Source organism: Medicago sativa, chromosome 8 (genome assembly GCF_051527215.1).
Source record: "Medicago sativa cultivar Bolivia chromosome 8, Bolivia_mono, whole genome shotgun sequence".
Lineage (NCBI taxonomy): Eukaryota > Viridiplantae > Streptophyta > Magnoliopsida > Fabales > Fabaceae > Medicago > Medicago sativa.
The window spans coordinates 91,466,533-91,487,971 of record NC_140756.1 but is presented as its reverse complement, the minus strand read 5'-3'; the positions used below and the strand labels follow the sequence as shown (position 1 = coordinate 91,487,971).

Below are 21,439 nucleotides of genomic sequence, written 5' to 3'. Positions count from 1 at the left end.
TATTTAAATATTTTTCTATTTGAGGAGAAATGATGGTAACACCATATTTGAGTGGTCGTAGTACCATATTGAAAGTTTGGAGAACTTAAAAGTTAGAATGGTGGAAACACCATATTTGAGTGGTCTTAGCACCATATAGAATGGTAATAATACCATATTAAAGTGGTTTCAGTATTAAAGAGTGGTCTTAGTACCATATTTGAAGGTGTAATTCTCGAACAGTTTTCTACGGTGCAGTAGTTAACCGCACAGTTGTAGCTGAGCTTGTTTTATCCTGGAGGCGGCGTGGTTGATAGTCTACCTTGCACAATTTTGGGTAGTGCCACGAAACGTCTTAAAGAGAGCGACCTGGTCGTGACTCAACCTAGTAACAACTTCGGTAGATAATAGAATTTGGAAATCCAAATACAACAGTTTGGAAATCCAAAAACAACAATAAGTATTTTTTGTCATCGTAAATTTATCTCAGTTGTTTGTATAGTATATGTAATAACGATTTTCTAAATTTAGGGGGGGTGTATTGGATTGAAATTTCAAGAGATTTTAAAAGACTCTTTAATTATAATTTTTTTTTTGTGGTATTCAATCAAGAATTTTATAAAATATAAATAATCACTATTTTTAGATTTGATTTTGCCATATTCTATATTAATAGATTTGATTTTGACTCCAGAGTTGATTATTATTAAAGTTAAGATTTATAGATTTTTACTCTCAACATACAAAGTAGATTATATACTTGGATCAAATTTCCCTTAAGAAGAATCTTCCAAATTACTCCTTCACCATCCTAGTTCTGCCCAACTGCGACCAAAGTGTCCACCCCTGTTTTCATCTTCTCGACCAATGTTACAACATGATAATAAAGATGAAGTCAGTTAAACTTGTTGCACAATAGTCGTTATGATTTATTGTTGACCACATGAGGAGTAACTTGTTAACGAAAATGTGCTTTATTTATCAAATTATTTTTTTAAGAAGGGAATAAAATATTAAAAATTATTTTAATAGTAAGAAATATATTAAAAGAAGTGTTTTAAAATGAGAAATCACATTTATTTTGTAAAGAAAGAAAACACCATTAATTAGTCATATTTTTTTATTCATGTATTTTTGTAAAATTAATCATGATGAAAAAAATCATTCGTAGTTTTGAGAATAAAATTTATTTTTGTGTGTAAAAGGTCTTTTACGTAAAACCATTTACATTCTATATTTGCGTGTACCAAAAAAAGAGTTTGTATAAAAAAAAAGGTTATTTGCTTGTACTTGATAAAAAAAAGTTATTTGTACGCAAGACTTAATTCAACCAACAATAATGATTCTATTAAATTGAATAATTCATCTAATTTTTTTTTTTCAAATCCAATACATCATAGTTGTATTGTATGAGACTTTTGTGTGTTTTATTGTACAGTGAAGAAAATTGATTTTAATAGAATTAATTCTGTAAAATTAAATTTGGTTAAAAGTAATTTGTGTTTTAATACATTTATATAAAATGAGAAATGCTAACGAATGCCTCTGGAATATTCTTTAATAGGTTTAAATAGTAAACTTTTATGAAAATTTGTATAATCAATGCATTGAAAATAAAAATATTTAACTTTTTTTAATAATTTTTTTTTTAATTTAAAATGTTTAAAGAATGTTTGAATCTTCGTTGGCAAGACCCAAATTTTAAGTTGAATTGTATATTTAAGTGTGAAAATCTATTCAAGAATCAAATGTGGGGGGGGGGGGGGGGGGGGGGGGGGGTCGCGGAGCAACTGAGACCTGTTCAAACGAACAGTAACATCTCTTTCCCACATCCCCGCGAATATCTTTCAGACGGTTACACTTCTCGCGATTTCGCAACCACCTTCTGATCAGGTACGATCAGTTAGAAATCTTAACTTCAAGTATAATCAATTTTAAAAAAAAAATCAATTTTATAACCACCAAACATATCAAAATCAAATATATATATATATATATATATATATATATATATATATATATCCTGAATCAATTCTCATTCATGTGGAATCAATCTTACGGTATACTATGCTTCTCATTTGTAATAAAAAATAAAAACTAATATTTAATACTATACTCCCTCCATCCCGGAATATCTGACCCATTTTTAAAAAAAAAGTGTCCCAAAATAACTGAACCATTTCAATTTTCAATACAACTTTCATCATTTCCAATACAATATAACTCTAATTAATACTACTACTTTCATCATTCCCAATACAATATACTCCCTCCGGTCCTTTTTACAAGAGACAAATGGGTCAAATAAAGTTGATGTATTTGGTTCAAAATGTAGAAATCTTAACTTCTCGCGATTTCGCAACCACCTTCTAATCAGGTACGATCAGTTAGAAATCTTAACTTCAAGTATAATCAATTTAAAAAAAAAATCAATTTTATAACCACCAAACATATCAAAATCAAATATATATATCCTGAATCAATTCTCATTCATGTGGAATCAATCTTACGGTTATACTATATGCTTCTCATTTGTAATAAAAAATAAAAACTAATATTTAATACTATACTAGTTATATTTCCGTGTGAGAAAAAGACATGTGGGAGACCACTTAACTGTACTGTATTGACAACATAACCCCACTCCCCTTATAAATATGTGATGTGATTGGAGAGTGTAGATACTTAAGAAGTTACGGGTTCAAATCCAGAGAGATACACTACTTTACTTCCCCATTAACAAGGAAAAGGTAGATAGAGGAGACAATTTCATTGGACTACCAAACCTATCCTACATACATACCCATTGGTTGCTTAGCCCTTCCTTTCTGATTTATTCTCTTTTGGGTATTTTAATCCTCCCTTTTCCTTCTCTTGGCAAGTAATATAATTTTTGGACTCTATTTGTGTTAGTATAAAACAACAAAAACAAATAGATCAAGCCTATTACTACAAGAAAAGGTACTAAAAAAATATTTGTATAGAAGATGGGGGCTCCTTTATCATCATGGCCATGGGAAAACTTTGGAATATTCAAGGTACATAAATAACATCTATGTATGTTTCTCTTTTATTATGATAAAACAAATATTTTTGTGGCAATAACATCTAAATATGTTTCTTTGTTATTTTAAATTGTAGTATGTATTATATGGACCAATGGTGGGGAAAGTATTGTATGAAATTTTGAATGAAGAGGAACCCTCAAACTCCAACCTCAGCTGGTGGTGCATTCATTTGCTCATACTATGTGGTCTAAGAACTCTACTACACGTGTTTTGGAGTTCTTATAGTAACATGCTTTTTCTTACTAGAAATCGAAGGATTCTTCAACAAGGTGTTGATTTCAAGCAAATTGACAAAGAATGGGACTGGTAATTAAACATTTTACAATTGATAAAGTATTATTTGGTATGTATTTATATATATGTATGATTGGATTATTGATTTATATCATAATTTTTTGAAACAGGGACAATTTCTTGATTCTTCAAGCACTTGTTGCTACTGTAATTTGCTATATTTTCCCATTTCTTCAACATCTTCCTCTATGGAATGTAAAAGGCATTATTGTTGCTATGATTTTACATGTGGGAGTCTCTGAGCCACTTTATTATTGGGTACATAAGAAATTTCACGGAGATTATCTTTTCAAAAACTATCACTCTCTTCATCATTCATCTCCGGTACCAACGCCTTTAACCGGTGAGATTCTCAGATATTCATTTTAACTTTTTAAGCCTTATCACATGGATTATGTTTTTGGAAATTGATTGTTAATAAAGGAAGACTAGTTAGATATTTTATTCTGGTTCATGAATCATGATACCTCCATGTGTTTTTACTATTTACTTTATTTACAGGATTGATCAATCATAGTAAACATTATTTTTACACACGCATCTAATTAAATTACACAATGATATCGTTTTCTTATATTTATTGTTAAAATATGTCCATAAATATCTATATAGTTATATGGTTAGATGTGATTGAATACACGTGTAACTTTTTTTTGACCGACTCTATATTAGAATAGGACCGATCCTATATTTGAACCTATTCTATACTCCTTTCAAACTAACTACATATGTAATGTAAATATTGTATTGGTGATTAAGCATGACTTTTTATTGGTGCAGCTGGAAATGCAACACTTTTGGAACATCTAATTTTGATGGCAGTGATTGGCATTCCTATCTTTGGGGCTTCTATGATGGGATATGGATCCGGAAGTTTGGTATATGGCTATGTTTTGATTTTTGATTTTCTAAGATGCTTTGGTCATTGCAACGTTGAAATAATCCCACACAAATTGTTCAAGGCATTTCCATTTCTTAGATATGTGATATACACACCAACGTAAGTTTATTAAAATTTTCCATTTACATTTGTTCAAAAAAATCAATTTAAATTTAGATTACAGTTAATGCACCCTTGAGTATCAACTATCAAAGTACGAATCTCTTTTACACTCATTACTTGTTCAATTGTCAGACACACAAAGAATACAAGATAGTCCCCCTCATTCATTTCTGTCCGTTTATTGGTGAGGAAAGTGATGAGCATTTACTTCCTCACCACCAAAATGTAAATGTGAACCATTCTTTAATATTATTTTTTTTATATACACCCTCCGGTCACTATTATAAGCAAAAATCAACATTCTAGGTTCATTCATTAAATGATGTATGTAGTCTTTATTATAGACTACATACATCATTTAATGAATGAACCTAGAATGTTGATTTTTGCTTATAATAGTGATCGGAGGGTGTATATAGCAACATGTTTGGTTTCTTTAGGGCTTGTTTGGATGATAAAAGGGGAAAAGTAATCCATGTAAATTGGGGGAATATTAGAAAAATATCATAAAACTGATGTTGGTAATTACAGTAATATCTGTCTAATTGTTTCCTAGTCGCTCCCTTGTTCTCCACAAAATACCATTGAGAAAAGTGGAGAGGAAAATAAAGGAACCAAACTAATAGCGCAACATTTGTTGGATAAGACTCATGTGAAGAAAATTCAACTTAAATTTTTTAATAAAAAATATCTACTATTATTGAATAAATCAATACTAGTTAATATTACACTCGTACCCAAGATTAGTGAAGAGACCAATTGAAGTATATGTTTGGTTTCATTTTTTAGAGGCTGAATTTATTCTTGACATGTATGTTTGATTGTGACATGTTTGGGTGTTTTCAAATAAAATTAATTTTACTTTCATAATCGATTTTAACTTGAAGTTATAATTTGAAGTTTTTACCTTAAAATTGATTTTAACCTTAAATTTACTGTTTACCCACTTTTACATGAATGAATGTATAATGTATGCAAATATAAATAATAATTTTACATTCAACTAAATGGTGCATGAGAACCAAACTTTTGAGAGATTGGGCAATAACTTAGTTGGAGATTGTTAAATTTTTGGTGGACCAATTGCGTTCATATTGCTAGAAGCCTATTAAATTTCCCCTGCATGATTATCCTTGTGTTGAACTGGCAGGACAGAAGAAAACCATTAGAAATGGGCATGCATTTATCTTTATCTATATAGTGGTCCAACCAATGTGTATTGACTCATCTCTTTTTCTATGCTATACAGATATCACAATCTTCACCACACTGATAAGGACACTAATTTCTGCCTCTTTATGCCTCTCTTTGACGCATTAGGCAATACTCTTAACAAAAATTCATGGACATTACACGAAACATTAAGTTCAGGTTCAGGTAATTAACTTGTCCTATGATTCACTATTTTCATCTAAATATTAATAATCCTAATTATGAATTTATGATAATAAAGGTGTATATTGTATCTGTATCAATGCAGGAAATGGCGCTACGGTACCACATTTTGTTTTCTTGGCTCATATGGTTGATATCTCATCCGCCATGCATGTTCCGTTTGTTCTACGATCCGCTTCTTCATTGGCATACACAACAAGACTCTTCTTCATCCCATGTTTGCCAGTAACCTTTTTAGTTGTGATGGCAATGTGGCTTTGGTCCAAAACCTTTTTACTTAGTTTCTATTACCTCAGAGGTAGACTCCACCAAACCTGGGTTGTACCGCGATGTGGCTTTCAGGTCGGTCATCTACTCTAAACATTTCTCTCTAAGTTTAACGGTCTCTACAATTACAGCACCATAATGCCGAGCTGTATAGGGCTTGGAAAAAGAATGATGAAAGTTTGTACCAAAAAAAAAAAAAGAATGATGAAAGTATTGATCTTTTTTCTTTTCATTTTCAATATTGTTAACAGTATTTCTTGCCATTTGCTACTGATGGAATTAACAAGCAAATTGAGCAAGCAATCCTCAGGGCTGATAAAATGGGTGTTAAAGTCATTAGCCTAGCTGCATTGAACAAGGTTTGTCATATTATTGAATTTCTTCTTTTATTTTTTTTTGCTATTTAATTTGACAATTTTGATAAAAAAAAAAAAACGATATCTGGCATTCTCTTACAAAGTTGTTGAAGATTTTAATGCCTTGTTGATCTCTGATACATACCTGACAAAACTAAAAATTTTGTAGTACGTCATAATTGATTAGAATGGTGGACCATCTTTGCTAAGCTTTTTTTCTACATTATATTCCAACACATCCCTTTATGTCTAAAACTATTGTGCCTGACGTGTGGATAATATAAATGTCCCATTAACGAATTTAGGATAGGTTCTGATACAATTTTAACCAGCATATAATGTGAGTATTGCCTAAAAATTATTTAGACGACGACGGTGTATATGAATTAAATCATATTTTAAATGGTTATTATTTGACTGAAAACAGAATGAGTCCCTAAACGGTGGTGGAAAGCTTTTTGTGGACAAGCATCCAAACCTTAAGGTTAGAGTTGTTCATGGAAACACTTTAACTGCTGCTGTCATTCTCAATGAAATCCCTCAAAATGTGGAAGAGGTGTTCCTCACAGGAGCTACTTCCAAACTTGGAAGAGCAATTGCACTCTACCTTTGTCAAAAGAAAGTTAGAGTTCTGGTAATTTTTCTCCCATTGTTATCTTCATTAATTGTTTTTTTACCTCATTTCTCTCCCTAGATTATCAGATATTAGTTTTAGATCAAAGTTTCATTAGTAAATAGTTGTTTGTAATCCATTTCACATGTGCAACTTTACTGTTTTATATCCTCACAACTTTTCACATTTATATCAGTGATTTTACCAAGTTATATTAAGTAACATGTACTAGTACTATTGTATTGCATGTACAAAAAGCTATGATGGAGACATTCAATGTTTAATAGCTGGGAGGGGTAGGAAGGGGAACACTTTAAATCAATGATGTTTATAATTTAATATGAGATAGAGTGTAATGTAATTATTTGAACTTGATTTATACTAATTCATTCCTAATTAGATCTAATGATGATACTTTGCAGATGTTAACTATTTCAACAGACAGATTTCAGAATATTCAAAAAGAAGCCCCTCTTGAATACCAAAGTTACCTTGTTCAAGTCACAAAATACCAAGCAGCACAAAACTGCAAGGTACTTTCCTTTTCATGCCAATATCTTTCACTGGCACTTCACACTCAGCTCAAAATATCAGTAAACAATAATGCCGGTGGAATATGCTAATATCATACTCACATGTCAATTTTTATTAGTACATCAAAAATTTTGAATTTCGGCTGTCGTTTTCGGGACAACTTTACAATGTGGTCATGAATTCAATATCCCACCAAGGTGTAAGAAAAACATCTTTTGAGATATCAACTCCGTGGACAGTTCTACAACTTGTGAAATAAGTCTATGTAATTGCGCTCGAAAATAAATAAGAGTCAACTTTCCAAATTTAGTTATAGCATAATCATGTTGAAATTTGAATTATTGTGAAGTGAAGTGTGAACCATATGAGAAAGTTCTTGTGATTAATTTGCAATATGGTTTACTTGTCTAATTGTCTTAATACAGGCCTGGATTGTTGGCAAGTGGATAACTCCAAGAGAGCAAAGTTGGGCACCAAGTGGAACCCATTTTCATCAATTTGTTGTCCCACCAATTTTATCATTCAGAAGAGATTGTACTTATGGTGATCTAGCAGCCATGAGATTACCAGAAGACGTGGAAGGTCTTGGTTGTTGTGAGGTAAGCAAATCAATCAACTTCATTAATATTTTTCTCATGTATATATAAATTGAATAAGATATTAATTACTATATGTTGGTGAATTTTATTGATGTAGTACACAATGGATAGAGGAGTAGTTCATGCATGCCATGCTGGAGGAGTGGTACATAGTCTTGAAGGTTGGACTCATCATGAAGTTGGTGCCTTAGATGTTAACAGGATTGATCTTGTGTGGAAAGCAGCACTCAAACATGGCTTAAGGCCAGTTTCAAGTCCACACACTAAAACAGATTAAAAATATATATATTTGTCACAAACAAGCAACTTTCTAATGTTGTGTCTTATATGTTTTGGTATACTATACTATTGCATTTCAGATTGGCATTAAGTATGGTTGTATTCATTATTCAAGTCTATTTACTATATTACTTTTATGTTTTGTATACGATCATATTGATCAGATATATACATTGTTAGTGGTTCATAATCATACCATAAATGAAGTTTAAGCAAACTAGCCAGTTCACACCCTCTGATTGCTTCTTTTATTTTTCATTTTGTTCTATATTAATTGAAACATCATTTTTCCCACATTGAAATTATGAAATTGACAAAAACTTTCTTGAAATTATAATGTAGTTACTTTAGTTACATGCTTGATTTTAAATGTTCAACTTTACAGATAATTTAACACACTTAGTATAATAACAAATGTTTTAAAAACCAACCCGATGATTGATTCATCAAGGGTGGGTCTATGGATTACTGGTTAAACCATATGTTAAACTTGTTGAGTGTATTGATTGGCTTAACTGTATAACTTAATCTGTATTAAATTAAACTGAACCGAATGATCTTGCCTCTAAAAAAACTTATATAATACTTTACATTTAAGAAAAAAGAATCATCCCATAAATTAACATAATTCCATAAGCCTATTCTTCAAATTCAAATCTATTATGATCGCAACATTATTATGTAATCAGTCACATGACAAAAAAAATGTCATCCTTTCCACAAAATGCATTGAGTATTTTTATATATTATTTTGAAATCAGAAGGTATGGTGGCTGAAACTTGGCAGACAATGGAGTTATTAATGACATGTAAATTTTCTGATATATAGTTGTTGGTTGCATTAATTTTAAACCGCCCAATTAATAATTGTTCAATAATTCGGGAAAAGCTAACTAATATGGTTATAGGTTGGATTGTATAATCAACTCAACTCCACTACAAGACAAATTTCAACAAAGTAGGCGCCGTGGGATTTCTTCCATTTGTTACTGCTTTGTTTCATTTTATTTCCGCTTGCATATATATATTTTTTTGTTTTTCCTTGCATATGTTTTTTTTGAAAAAAAAAAAAAGTTTTAGTAGCTCGGAGTACAACAGCGAGATATTATCGTTTGAACAATTATCTTAGATCGAATTTCATCAGTTAGAGTTAGTAACCATCAAACATTTGAAATCAGTTTATATATCCAACATATAAAAAATATTATGCGCTAAGATAACTGAATAATAGTAGGGTTGCAATTGCATAAAAAGTACTCGGTGATTGCATGGTTCAAGTAGTTCCAAGATGTTCATCTACGACTTAACCTAATCTAAGAAAACTAGCTACTCATAATCATAATAGATATAGCAAAAAGATTAAAAAATTATGCATAAATTGATGATGAACAAGAGGCTCCAATCAAAATCACGTTTCTGAGCTCTTTGGCGCACTAATTTGACCCCTTTGGTCTGGTATGGATGTTTCAGGATATAGAAAACACAAAATCCTAATTTTTAGAACGGTCGTGCGTAATGTGCAACCTTTATGCATGATGCGCATACTACTTTTAATGACCCTACGCGATGCGCAATAGACACAAGTTTGTCTCCTGATTTCTTCATCATCTTGCGTGATGCGTCATGTGCAGCCCCCATGAGCTTGTATCCTCAGTTTTCTTCATTATTTGTCTCATTCTATTACCATAACTTCCATAATAACTATACCCCCAAGATAATCTCAGATGCATCTTGTAAAAAGCATGCCACGAATTGTCTGGTTAGGGTGATTTCGATATGGTTAAAAGATCTTCAATGCATATTTTGAATACAATGACAATTTCTTCTAATTATTACAAACCTTAACTAAAAATCTCCTAATATTGACTCAAGTTTCTGTAAACTGACTCTAAAAACCATGAAAATAATGTTATGTGTGGAAAGCATCACCGTTCTCTCAAGTATTTAATAAGAAAATCACTCAATCAACATGTATATGTCTTTTTATCATAGGCTTGAAAACATTCTACATAGATGATAAAAGTTGTGATCAAAACACATATTTTTTAGTCATTTAAAGGTTAGAACCTGGCTTAGATAAATGTGAGATATTTTGGGAAATTAAGCTAAAATTGGAGTTATGTATCCACCAAGAACTTTTTCCAAGAGACCATTGCTTTCGCGACTAATGGCTCTTTGTTTTCTATTTTCCTTTTATAGAAGAGAGACCAATTTGTGTGTCTCTTTTAACCAAATTCTTTAATGTTCCTACTCCAAATTTAAGATGTTACTAATTTCATAGCAATCCCAAGCTTAAGACACTACCAAAACAAAGAAAATAAAGTTTCTACCTAACTCTAAAGAGGATAAATATCTAAAAAGGTTTATAACGGAATTTTTTTTCTTCTACCCCTATCACCAAAAAAATTGATATGTCTGCCCCTAGTTGAAAACTATTGATACAAATGCCCCTGTTCTTAATTTTACTTGGCGAGCATAACCATTTTTTCCACTTTCTCTGCAAGCTTGCAGGCTTTTAGCTGAACATATGTGTGTCACACAAATGGAATGGCGTGCATGTTCTTTTTTTAATTTTTTTCATGTTCTTTATTTGAAATGGTGACCATGCCATTTTTTATTTTTTAGTTATTTTTTTTTGTGTTCTACATTTCAAATGGCAAACATGCCATTTGATTTTTTTTTTACTTTTATTTGGTACACCTTTTTTGTTTAATACAACATTGCCTCTATCAGAAACGTTAGACAATTCCTATGAATATGCCCGGTCCTGGAACACAATCCACATTTTCTCGGTGCTTTTTCACAAAATTAGGAATAGATAAAGGTAATAGATGTTTTAAGTTTGTGACAATGTTTCATTTTAATGTATTTTTGTTAAATGCTTAAAAAAATATTTTAGGTTGTTTTTTTAAATTAAAGAAATGTGGTTGTTTTAATAAAAATAAAAACAAAAACAAAAACAAAAGTAAGGTCGTAAAAAAATGGAAAAAAAATGGGCATGCTCGCCATTTTAGTTGTCAAGCATGTAAAAATTAAATAAAAAAAGTAACAATGGCTAGTTCGCCATTTGATATTAAGAACAAAAGAAGAAGAAAAACTAAAAAAAAATATGATGCTCTCCAAGTGAAATGTAAAACCTGCAGTTTTGCAGAGATTGTTGAAAAAATAGGCATGCTCGCCAACTATAATGAAGAACAAGGGTATTTGTATCAATAGTTTTCAACTAGGGGCGGACATATCAATCTTTTTGGTGATAGGGGTAGAAGAAAAAAAAATTCGTTTATAACGTGGTTTGTCACTGGAAGAAAAGAGAAAAATTTTAATCATAAAAGAGGATCAACAACGAATAATATACAAGGTGACTTAAAAAAGCTCAGATTACCAATAAAACGTGCCTCAATATATGTAAATATAAAAACCAAACAGCTATAGAGAATAGAGGCAAGTTCTAGAAAATAAACAAGTGCATGGATACTCTTTTTTAGTGGTGGCTTGAATTTGAACCTCGAATTTTGTATATTACCATACGTTGTTCCTACAACTGAGCTAAGCTCATAAGGACAAGTGCATGGATACTCTAATGATAAAGAAAACAGTTGTATTTTGGCTATGAGATTTATTTTCACAACCTTCAAACCACCATAAACGTATATGGAAATTTTTTATTCTTTTTTTTTTGAAGAGGAAATTTTTTATTCTATTTTGGTATATACCAAAGGGAAATATACCAAAGGGATACGTGGATAAAAGATATAAAATAAATAGAAGAATATTGGTAAAGAATTAATTAATATTTTTGGAAATATCAAAAGAATCTTATAAAAAAAGACAATTTTTTTTTAAAAGAGTCTTATAAAAAGAACTGTTCTATAGACTTTTGCCCTCTTTTGTATAAAAATAAATAAAAAATAACTGTTCGAAAAATTTGGAGGGTCTGTGAGCAATGAAGGGGGTCAGAAAAGTAATAAGCACCAAACATAGCCGATTGGGCTGCATGGCTATTCAGAAAATGAATTTGACACGTGACAGTAGCGGTTACCTCAAAACGGACACGTGTGTCGTTGTTAAAGTTTGTAAACCGCCAACAAAACAAACAAAACAACGTTGTCCATACCTTTTTCCTAGACTTCTCCAAATCTTGTGCATTTTGGTCGGATTCAAAGAAGAAGAAGAAGAAGAAGAAGAAAATGGATATCAGAAATCATCGTTTAAGAGTTCAAAACAAGAAACCAATTAATAAGCGCAGCGGAAAGAAACCATTGGTGAAGAAGTTTTTGGATTATCTTAAGTCTGATACTTTTTTGTATGCTCCTCTTCTTTCTCCTCAACCCTCTGGCTCTGGTTTTCCATCACCCAACAACTTCAAAGGTTTCAAATTCAAACTTACACATCGTTTTATTTTTACCTTCATTGCTTCTTTTTCAATTGGGTGTTAATTTGTTTATGATCACAGTGGTGGAGCTGAAAAAACCTATAAAAGAGAGGCACTGGTTTAAGGAGTATCTCAAATCTCAGGGCTATATGTATGATCCTGTTATTGAGCTTCCACTTTCAACTCAAGGTAGGTACACTTGTTATCAATTTTCTACTTTCTACTTTAATTGTTGTTATGGATATGGATAGATGCATGTTGCTTTTGTTTTGTAACTTTAGCTGCTGAATTTGTGTCATGGATAACTGTTAAAGATTATGTTAGCATTGAGGATTTGGAATTAGGAAAAGGTGTGTATAATCATTTATTAATTGGATGCTAAGGTTTAGAGACAATTTTAAAAGAAATGGTGGAAAAGATATTAATCTCTTGATTTCATTAATTGACATTATAGTGATTATGTTTTGTAGCTCATTAACCCTCTTTTCTAGCATATTGGTAGCTTTATGTTGGAGACTTGAGTATAAACAAATATACCAATAGTCCAATATGAACGAGTAAATTAAAATAGAAGAATGAAAAAGTTGAATCATTGAGTAAGGCAAGACCCAAAAGATTTAGTGTATATAGCCTATATGACATTGAAAATTATAATTAAATATGACACTCCAACATTGTTACCTTGTCTCACTTCTTCGTATGATTTTACTGATACTATGTTGTGGAGGCATATAAACCGTGGCGCTCTTGGTGATAGATTTCATTCTCACTTGAGAAATTCCTATTTGAGAAGAAACATAAAAAATTGAAATGTGAAGATATATGATCATGTTGTTGTCACCTAATTATTCATTTCTGCTAAATTGCAGAACCTTTGCAGGACCAAGAAATGATAAGGAAAGATGTTTCAACTGGAAAGTCAACAATGAATGTCAACAACCAACAAGCTGATGATTTGGAAAATTTGAACAAAAGGTCTGAAAGCCATATTCCTCAAACACACATCTCTGATCGCGTTACTCAGGGACAAAAGGAAACTGTGAAGCACACCGTGTACCAAACTTGTCGGACAACTTCAACTTCAAGTAAAATTCTTTGCTGCTTCAACTTCTCTATTCATAGTCATATATTTACTATTTCAGTTCTTGCTTTTGTTGTTTGTTGCTGAAAATTAGATTCAATGTTAATGGTAGACACAATATACTATGGCTCATGACAGATTTTTTTTGTCCTTCTGATGGAAGACAAGACTAGCTAGGAAACTTGATCATTTTGATGGTTAATTTATTCTTCCAAGTTGACTTAGCATAAGGAATCTGAGGATAAATTTTAATTAAGAATTATTTTGGATGGTTATAACTCTACTTCTATATATATGCTGCAGGAAATATGATCCTCAACGCACAGCTGATGAGAGCTCATAGTTGATGGAATCATTTTGGATATAAATGTAAACATAGAATATAATAACCTATACGGGGTGTTGTTTTAGGTGCTCATATCATGAATGAATGTATTTAGAATTCTCTAGTTATCATCTTTGTCTTTTGATAGGAATATAGTACCGACAAATTTGTATTGTAAACTTATTTTGGTATACTTTACATGCAATGTGTAAGTTGTTTCAATAGTATGAGCTTCCTTATCTATCTGTTAACCTTTGGCATGTAGATGGGATCTAAATTATAACAAGTTCTCTGAAAAAATGATGCAATCGCAAATTCTGAATGATATTTTTTCCCCTTCAAGTTGACCTACTAAATTAATGACACGAGGACCTGCCATGTAAGTTTTACATCTTGGAAATTTAATTAGGATGTTTTGTTATTGACTCTCTAGATAAATTGGACATGGAATTCTTTTTGATCAGATAAGAAAGTATATTGGTTAATTTTCTGTTTTAATTTCAAATTCAGATGTTTACACCAATAATTTGTAAACATCTGAATTTGAAATTTGAAATTTTCTGTTTTAACCCTCTTCTAACGATCAATTGTCTATCCGTGTCTCACCACTTTGTGTGGGACACTTTTTAAAAGTGTGATATTTACGTGAATTTTATCATATTAGAGAATGCGCGCTAGAAAAAAGAATGTCATAAATGCAAAAGAGAACATTTTTGTAAAAAGAATAAATAAATGGGCAACACGTCATTCTTGATAGGCTTTGAGTCAATTGTTCACTATATTACACATTTCCCATCTCCTAGGGTGTGTTTGTTTCATGACTAAAATTTATTCTTGGGATTAGGTTTCCAAAGAATCTTATTTTTGGGAATATATTTCTAGGTTAATTATTTATATTTCTAGAAACCTTGTTTAAAAAAATTATAAAATATTAGTGAAAAGAGTGCTCGTATTTCTGCTCTTTTTATTGTGTTAAAGCGAGTAAATTATGAGCGATATTTTATTATGAAATTTTGATTTTGATTAAAATTATAAATGCGAATGTTTGTGACTTTCAAATTGTAGCAAACCAAAAAACCATGTTATCTTTTTCAATAACAACAATAATTTAACAAATATAATATAAATCCTTATTTTTAATATCATCAACAATACAACATTAATATAGAAAAATTGTTTAAGAGTATAATTGGAATTATAAAAATTTCAGCCCAAAATTTTTATCCCCTTCATATATAATATTGATAATATTGTTCCTATTGTAGTTGGATATTTCCTTTTTAATGAGATTTAATTTTTTTAATTAAAATTTAAAATAATAATATTAAAAGATAAAGTAGTAAATAAAATAGTTTAAATAAAGGGTATAATAAGTAATGAAAAAGTCAATCCAAACTCATGTATTTTAAGCCTATTTTCTTTATATATAGTATAGATAAAATAGAACTAAAATAATAATAGAGAAAGTGGGCAGTTATGTTTCATTTATTGGAATAAAAAATTTGCACTCTTTTAACGTGAGAATAAAAAGTTGAGAAGTTGTGAGGAAATTTTATTCCTACGACTGAAAATAAAAAATACATCATACAAATATAAGAAATCAAAACAAACAACGTTGTGCTAACAAGACAAAATCATAAAGCATATAAAAGAAGATCGAAAATATGTGAAAATCATTTGTTTGACTAAAAGAGAAAGAAAAAATCATTATGAAAGGTGATTTTAGATTAAAATTGATCATGAATCACCTTTCTTTAATAGATCAAGAAGAAGAAGACGAAGAAAAATCATGACGAATAAGGTTTGACAAAGAGAAGAGAGAGATGTAGAGGTTTTTCTTTTTAGAGGGAGAGAGATGTAGATGTTAATGATTAGCAATTGGACTAGAAATGTTATTTCTTTGAGAAACCGGAATTAATACGATTTATTTTTGTAAAAATATTACATTAGATGTTTGATATTTTTTTTTGACAAAAATGTTTGATGTGATTTTTTTTCTTGACAAAATGTTTGATATTTTTTTTATTTGATATTTGAAAAACATGGTACGATTGAAGAAAAAAAAAAAACTACTTATTATCGTAGCTATAGATGTATGATACTTTGATGTTTAAGTTTAATGTATACATATTAGCAAGAAACGACTAATGTTACTACCAAAAAAAAAAAAAGACTAATGAATACATATTTTTTTGAACAAATGAATGAATATACATATTGATTAGTTGTTTTACAATATCAATGAAATTGAGTTGTCACCAAACATATAAAATCAACGAATTGAATTATAAAAGGGACCGAGAGCGAACAATTTTTGTCAAGACTTCAAATTTGATCTTTCAAAAAAAAAGTCATCAATTCCTCAACAAAAAAATGTCATCGATTTAGATGATCAAAATTTTATATTGATCAAATCTCAGAAATAAAAAACCAAAATTGTGCAATTAAATACCAAAATTACGGTTTACCCAAAATACACAGGGAACAAAATTGCATTTAAATTTATATACTCCATATTAAGAAATGAATATCGTTTAAGGTTTTTACACGCATAGTAAGAAATGTATCAATTAAAAGAAAGAGTCCCGTAAGTGTAGCTCAGTTGGTAGCTACCAAAGATAATTTGTGCAGGGGTCGGGTTCGAACCCCAGATTCCCCACTTCTCCACACATAATGTGTGTGAATCTAGTCATTAGGCTACTTGACCAAAAAAAACAGAGAGAGATGTTATTTTACCAAATTATCCTAATCAACAATTGGTTTGTTTTTCATTAAAGAAAAAATAATACTTTGGAAGTAGTGTATATAGTATTAATTGAAGGGTACAATTGAAAAGAAAAAAATTAATATTGCATTGGAAACTGAAAGTGACATTTATTTTGAAACAATTTTTTTGGCTAAAACGACACTCATTTTAAAACGGATGTAGTACTATTTATTACTCAATTTCTTTTCAACTATTTTAATTTATCTTTCTTTTTTTAATTTATCTTTATTTTAATTTATCTTTCTTATATCATTATTGAAAAATAATATTATAAAATAATTTATAATCTCTCCTTCCAGTTCCTTAAAAAAAAAATCTCTTCTTATATAAAGTTATCTTTTTTCTTAATTTTTTTTTTTAATGACAAATGTTACTAATTAGTTGTTGGGTTAATTTTTCTCTTTTGTACGGATTTAGGAAAATGCTACTTCTCAAGAAAAATAGCTTCAAAAATTTTTCAAGACACAGTTGGCAAATTTTAATTGGATGATTTATTTGTCCACTTCTTGAAAAAATATTATAATTTTTCTCGTATACTTGTTGAATCATCATCATTCATGTTATTGTCTGAAAGTCTAAACCATAAAAATAAAAAACGTGTTTGAGGACTTGAATTTCTACTTAAAGATGAAAACGTTAAAGTTGGTCCTCGTCAAATTTTTAAACATTTTTTAAATTTTGAACTAGAGTATATATACTGCATGTGACACTTCCTAATCCAACCAATTTCAAATTATTTTTCTCATCAAATGTCGATTTTGAAAAGTTTTGTACGTCTGAATAACTTCTAGGTCTTCCTTTTGGCCTACTCAACTTAATGGTCGGTGTTCAATATCAATCTCCCTTCACTTCAGTTGTTGAAACTTAACATCCCATCCCGTTTTGACTTGGGGGTAGTATAAGATTTAGGCGTACATGATATTAATGGTGTTTTACTTTCCATATATAGGTGATAAACGCTACTCACTCATAATGTCTAAGGTGACTATAATATTCGTTTACTTCACACGGAACAGGGTGTGGTTATCATGCATAAGTCAAACTTATGCACCATGTATAAGCCCTGCATGGGTCCGGCCCATTAACACCAGCCCAAACGAAATTGCTTTCTCCACCACAGAAAATTGCTTTATACACCTAGAGCAAAACAACATACTCTATTTGACATATGTCCTGTATTTTTCAACCTTAGGAATCTGATCAAAACTGTCATGAACACAATTTCAATTTTACTACACTGTAGAATATAATGATTAGTTGTATGAATCTTGTTGCACTCCTTTATTTTTGGGTAATATAATGAATGAACTTGTGAATTCTGGTCATACTTTCATTCTAGGATTTTAGTTTTCAGCTTGATACTATTGAACTTTTTTTGTTTTACTATTATAGTGCAGGTTTGAATAAGAGTGAACGTACACTCAGAGTTATATGTATCGCTGGTTTGATATCTAGTTCGGTTTTTAAAACGTTGGTAAAACATCAAAAGTGATATTGTGTTATAAAAGTGCTTTAAGAACTCAAACAATTAATTATAAATTTCAGCATAAAGTAAATTTTGCAATACTGAACATAAGTTTACTTCTAAACTAAATTTTAGATGCTATGTAATTTAAAGTTGAATAGGTAAAAGTCTTTGAATAAAAATTCTGATAAGCAATGGAGGGTATCAAAGAATTTTTTATTTTAATTTTTTGATTGAAAGTATAATAGAAACTTAAGAACCTTTATAAAGAAAGGAAAAAGAAAGAAACTTAGGAATATAATTTATTCAACCAAAAAATAAATAAACACAAGAACATTTGAATAAGAGTGAATAATATAATATTGAAAAAAAAGTGGATAATATAATGTTAAATCAAACAAACCATCAGGAATGTGAACAATCAGAAGGTGTGATTCTGGAGTATTATTTTTTTCAATTACTGGATGCACATCTTCATAGTCATATGATTGCAAGGTAGACATAATTGCTTATGGTATTGCTCTAGTAATAAAACAAAAGACCAAATGTAATAAACATTTAAACTATTATTCACTAAATTCATGTTATGGGTTACTGAAACCATAAGTATGGTCTAATGGTTTTGATAGTCTTGTATGTGAAACCAAAATAATTGTGTAATGGTTTTTAATGAAATTATTATTGGTACATGGTTTTAAATAATGATTAAGATGTTATACACTTCTATCAAAAAAAAAAAGATGTTATACACTAAAATTATTACTGAAACCATAAGTATGGTTTAATGGTTTTGATATGGTTTAATGTTACGAATTAAATCCCAATCTATGCCGAAACCATTTTGTTGTGGAAATGGTTTCTGTGAGTTGTACTCCAAAATCATTAGATGTACTTAATGGTTTCGAGCAGGTGAAACCAAAATTATTACGGAAATCATAGTTATGGTTTAATGGTTTTGATAGTCTTCTATCCCTACCAAAATAATTGTCTAATGGTTTAAATGACAGTCACCAATCACAGTCTAAAAACGTCATAATCACTGCACAAACACTTTTTTCTTTCTCTTTCCAATTCTTATGTAAATAAGTTTTTTCTTGTAAAACAACTCATTTTTTTTTTTTAAAGTTTTGAACCATTTCATTATTGGTATCAATATATTTTGAAATGGAATTATTAAAGTTGGGTGGTGAAAATACTTACCTACTAGCAATATTTTATTCTTTTTGGTTTTGTTCATTTGGGAGAGAGAGAGAGGAAGAGGACAAAGAGCTTGAACTTGATTGGTGTTAAAGATGGATGTTGTAAATTAGGATGAAACTTGGTGTTAATTTTCTAAAGAGAAATGATATTTGAACATCCATTTTATGACACCTTTTGTGACAACTTTCTCTCTCATACTCACATTACTTTTTACTTTATCTCTCTATTGCTTTGGTTTTCGTGCACATACCAACTTTTTCTTTGTAAATTATGGTTGTCCCAAAAGTTGTCAACCAAATGGTTGTTCAAATAACACTCCTCATTTTCTAAACAAGAGCTGCGGTTTCTGTTCCTTTTTGTTCAGAGAAATCAACAATTGTGATAAATACACCTTTCTCAGCAAGAGCTAGCACAAGACCTTTACCTGTTGAATAATTGAATGAATTTGATATACACTCAAGGTTGTTGGAATATTGAAAAGTGAAAAGGAAGAAGATGTGATGAGTGGTGTGTTACCGATTCCAGAGGCACCACCAGTAACGAGTGTTGACAAACCAGCTTTGATCTCCATTATTATCAACTAACTTTATCAACACTGATTTCCACTTATTTGTATACACCCTCCGGTCACAAATATAAGCAAAAGTTCATATTTTAGATTCATTCAATAAATTGTGTATGTTGTCTATAATAAAGACCACATACATCATTTATTGAATGAATCTAAAACATGGATTTTTGCTTATATTTGTGACCGGAGGGTGTATGTTGTTATAGCAAAAAATTGAAGAAAATGAAGAAATTGGGTTATGAAATGGTAGTGTAGTGTGTATTAAGGGAAATGCGATAAGCGTAGATTTTTGGAATTGAATGAATGCGATAAGCGTAGACCAGTAGTGAGTATTTTATTCCATGCGCGCAGTTTCATGGTTATACCATGCGTCTTCAGGCTTGGATCATTAAACAAATCTGACGGTTGTAGTGTCTTTATGCATGGTGCATAAGGAAATGCCTTATGCACCATAACTTCAGCCCACGGAACATCTCATTTGTATAAGTATTACACTTCTTCATCAACACTCAACTTTTCTGTTCCACTCAAAGTTTCAATTATATAAATCACACGATCAAAATGGACGGTTGATAAGAGATCTTGGTTTTAAAGTGCACGTTAGTATTCCCTTACCTACACCCACACTCTTCGTCTCCCCCTTTCTCTTTACTCGTTCACAATTCTGAGTTCTCCAATTCATAATGCATGGTGACAACTATACTTGTTTCTTATATCTTTCTTGAAATTAATTGAATTTCTTATAACAAAACCTAAAAATCTAGTTTTTTATGTTCTTAATAAAGAATCGGTTTTATCCTTATCCTTAATTTCTAAACTGTATAAGGTTTTGACAATTTTCTTTAAACCAGTAATGTTTTGACAATTAGTATCAAATTATGGAATTATAGTTCGATTAATTTTGGTTTCTCAGATTCTAAAAACCATTCCTCTTGTACAACCCAGAAGCTCTCGAAACAGTCATCAATGGCTCCAAAAATCAAAGAGAGACGAAACATATAAAAAATCCTCGCTTAATTTTTTGAATTGCTCACTCAGTCATTAGATTTGATTCTCTGAAGCCAATTCGGTGGTGACCTTTAGCGGTGGCCGTAAACAAAGCACCGAAATTCCTCACGGTGGATCTGCGCGCATTTTTTCGATCCTTCAGAGAAACGGAACAGAACCATAATTGAGGTTTTAGGTGTAGAGGAAGGATTTGAAGTGTTGGAACTTGGAAGCTGGTGAGTGGTGAATTCAGAGTTTGTGAGGAATTGGAGAGGTATGTGAGA

General features: G+C 30.6%; 2 protein-coding genes across 2 annotated transcripts; both read left to right on the top strand.

Moving 5' to 3' along the window:
- The first annotated feature begins 2,662 nt into the window (after positions 1–2,662).
- On the top strand, positions 2,663–8,618 carry CER3 (Fatty acid hydroxylase superfamily). Its single transcript, XM_085738784.1, has 11 exons — positions 2,663–3,017; positions 3,121–3,353; positions 3,452–3,684; positions 4,122–4,341; positions 5,594–5,721; positions 5,825–6,081; positions 6,258–6,365; positions 6,790–6,996; positions 7,398–7,508; positions 7,935–8,108; positions 8,206–8,618. The coding sequence occupies exons 1-11, from the start codon at positions 2,967–2,969 to the stop codon at positions 8,383–8,385; spliced, it is 1,902 nt and encodes a 633-aa protein (XP_085594910.1). The 5' UTR covers positions 2,663–2,966; the 3' UTR covers positions 8,386–8,618.
- Positions 8,619–12,485: 3,867 nt separating this feature from the next.
- LOC146903237 (uncharacterized) lies at positions 12,486–14,387 on the top strand. Its single transcript, XM_085738783.1, has 4 exons — positions 12,486–12,755; positions 12,841–12,948; positions 13,629–13,844; positions 14,144–14,387. Exons 1-4 carry the CDS (start codon positions 12,575–12,577, stop codon positions 14,185–14,187), a joined length of 549 nt encoding a protein of 182 aa, XP_085594909.1. The 5' UTR covers positions 12,486–12,574; the 3' UTR covers positions 14,188–14,387.
- The last annotated feature ends 7,052 nt before the right edge of the window (positions 14,388–21,439 follow it).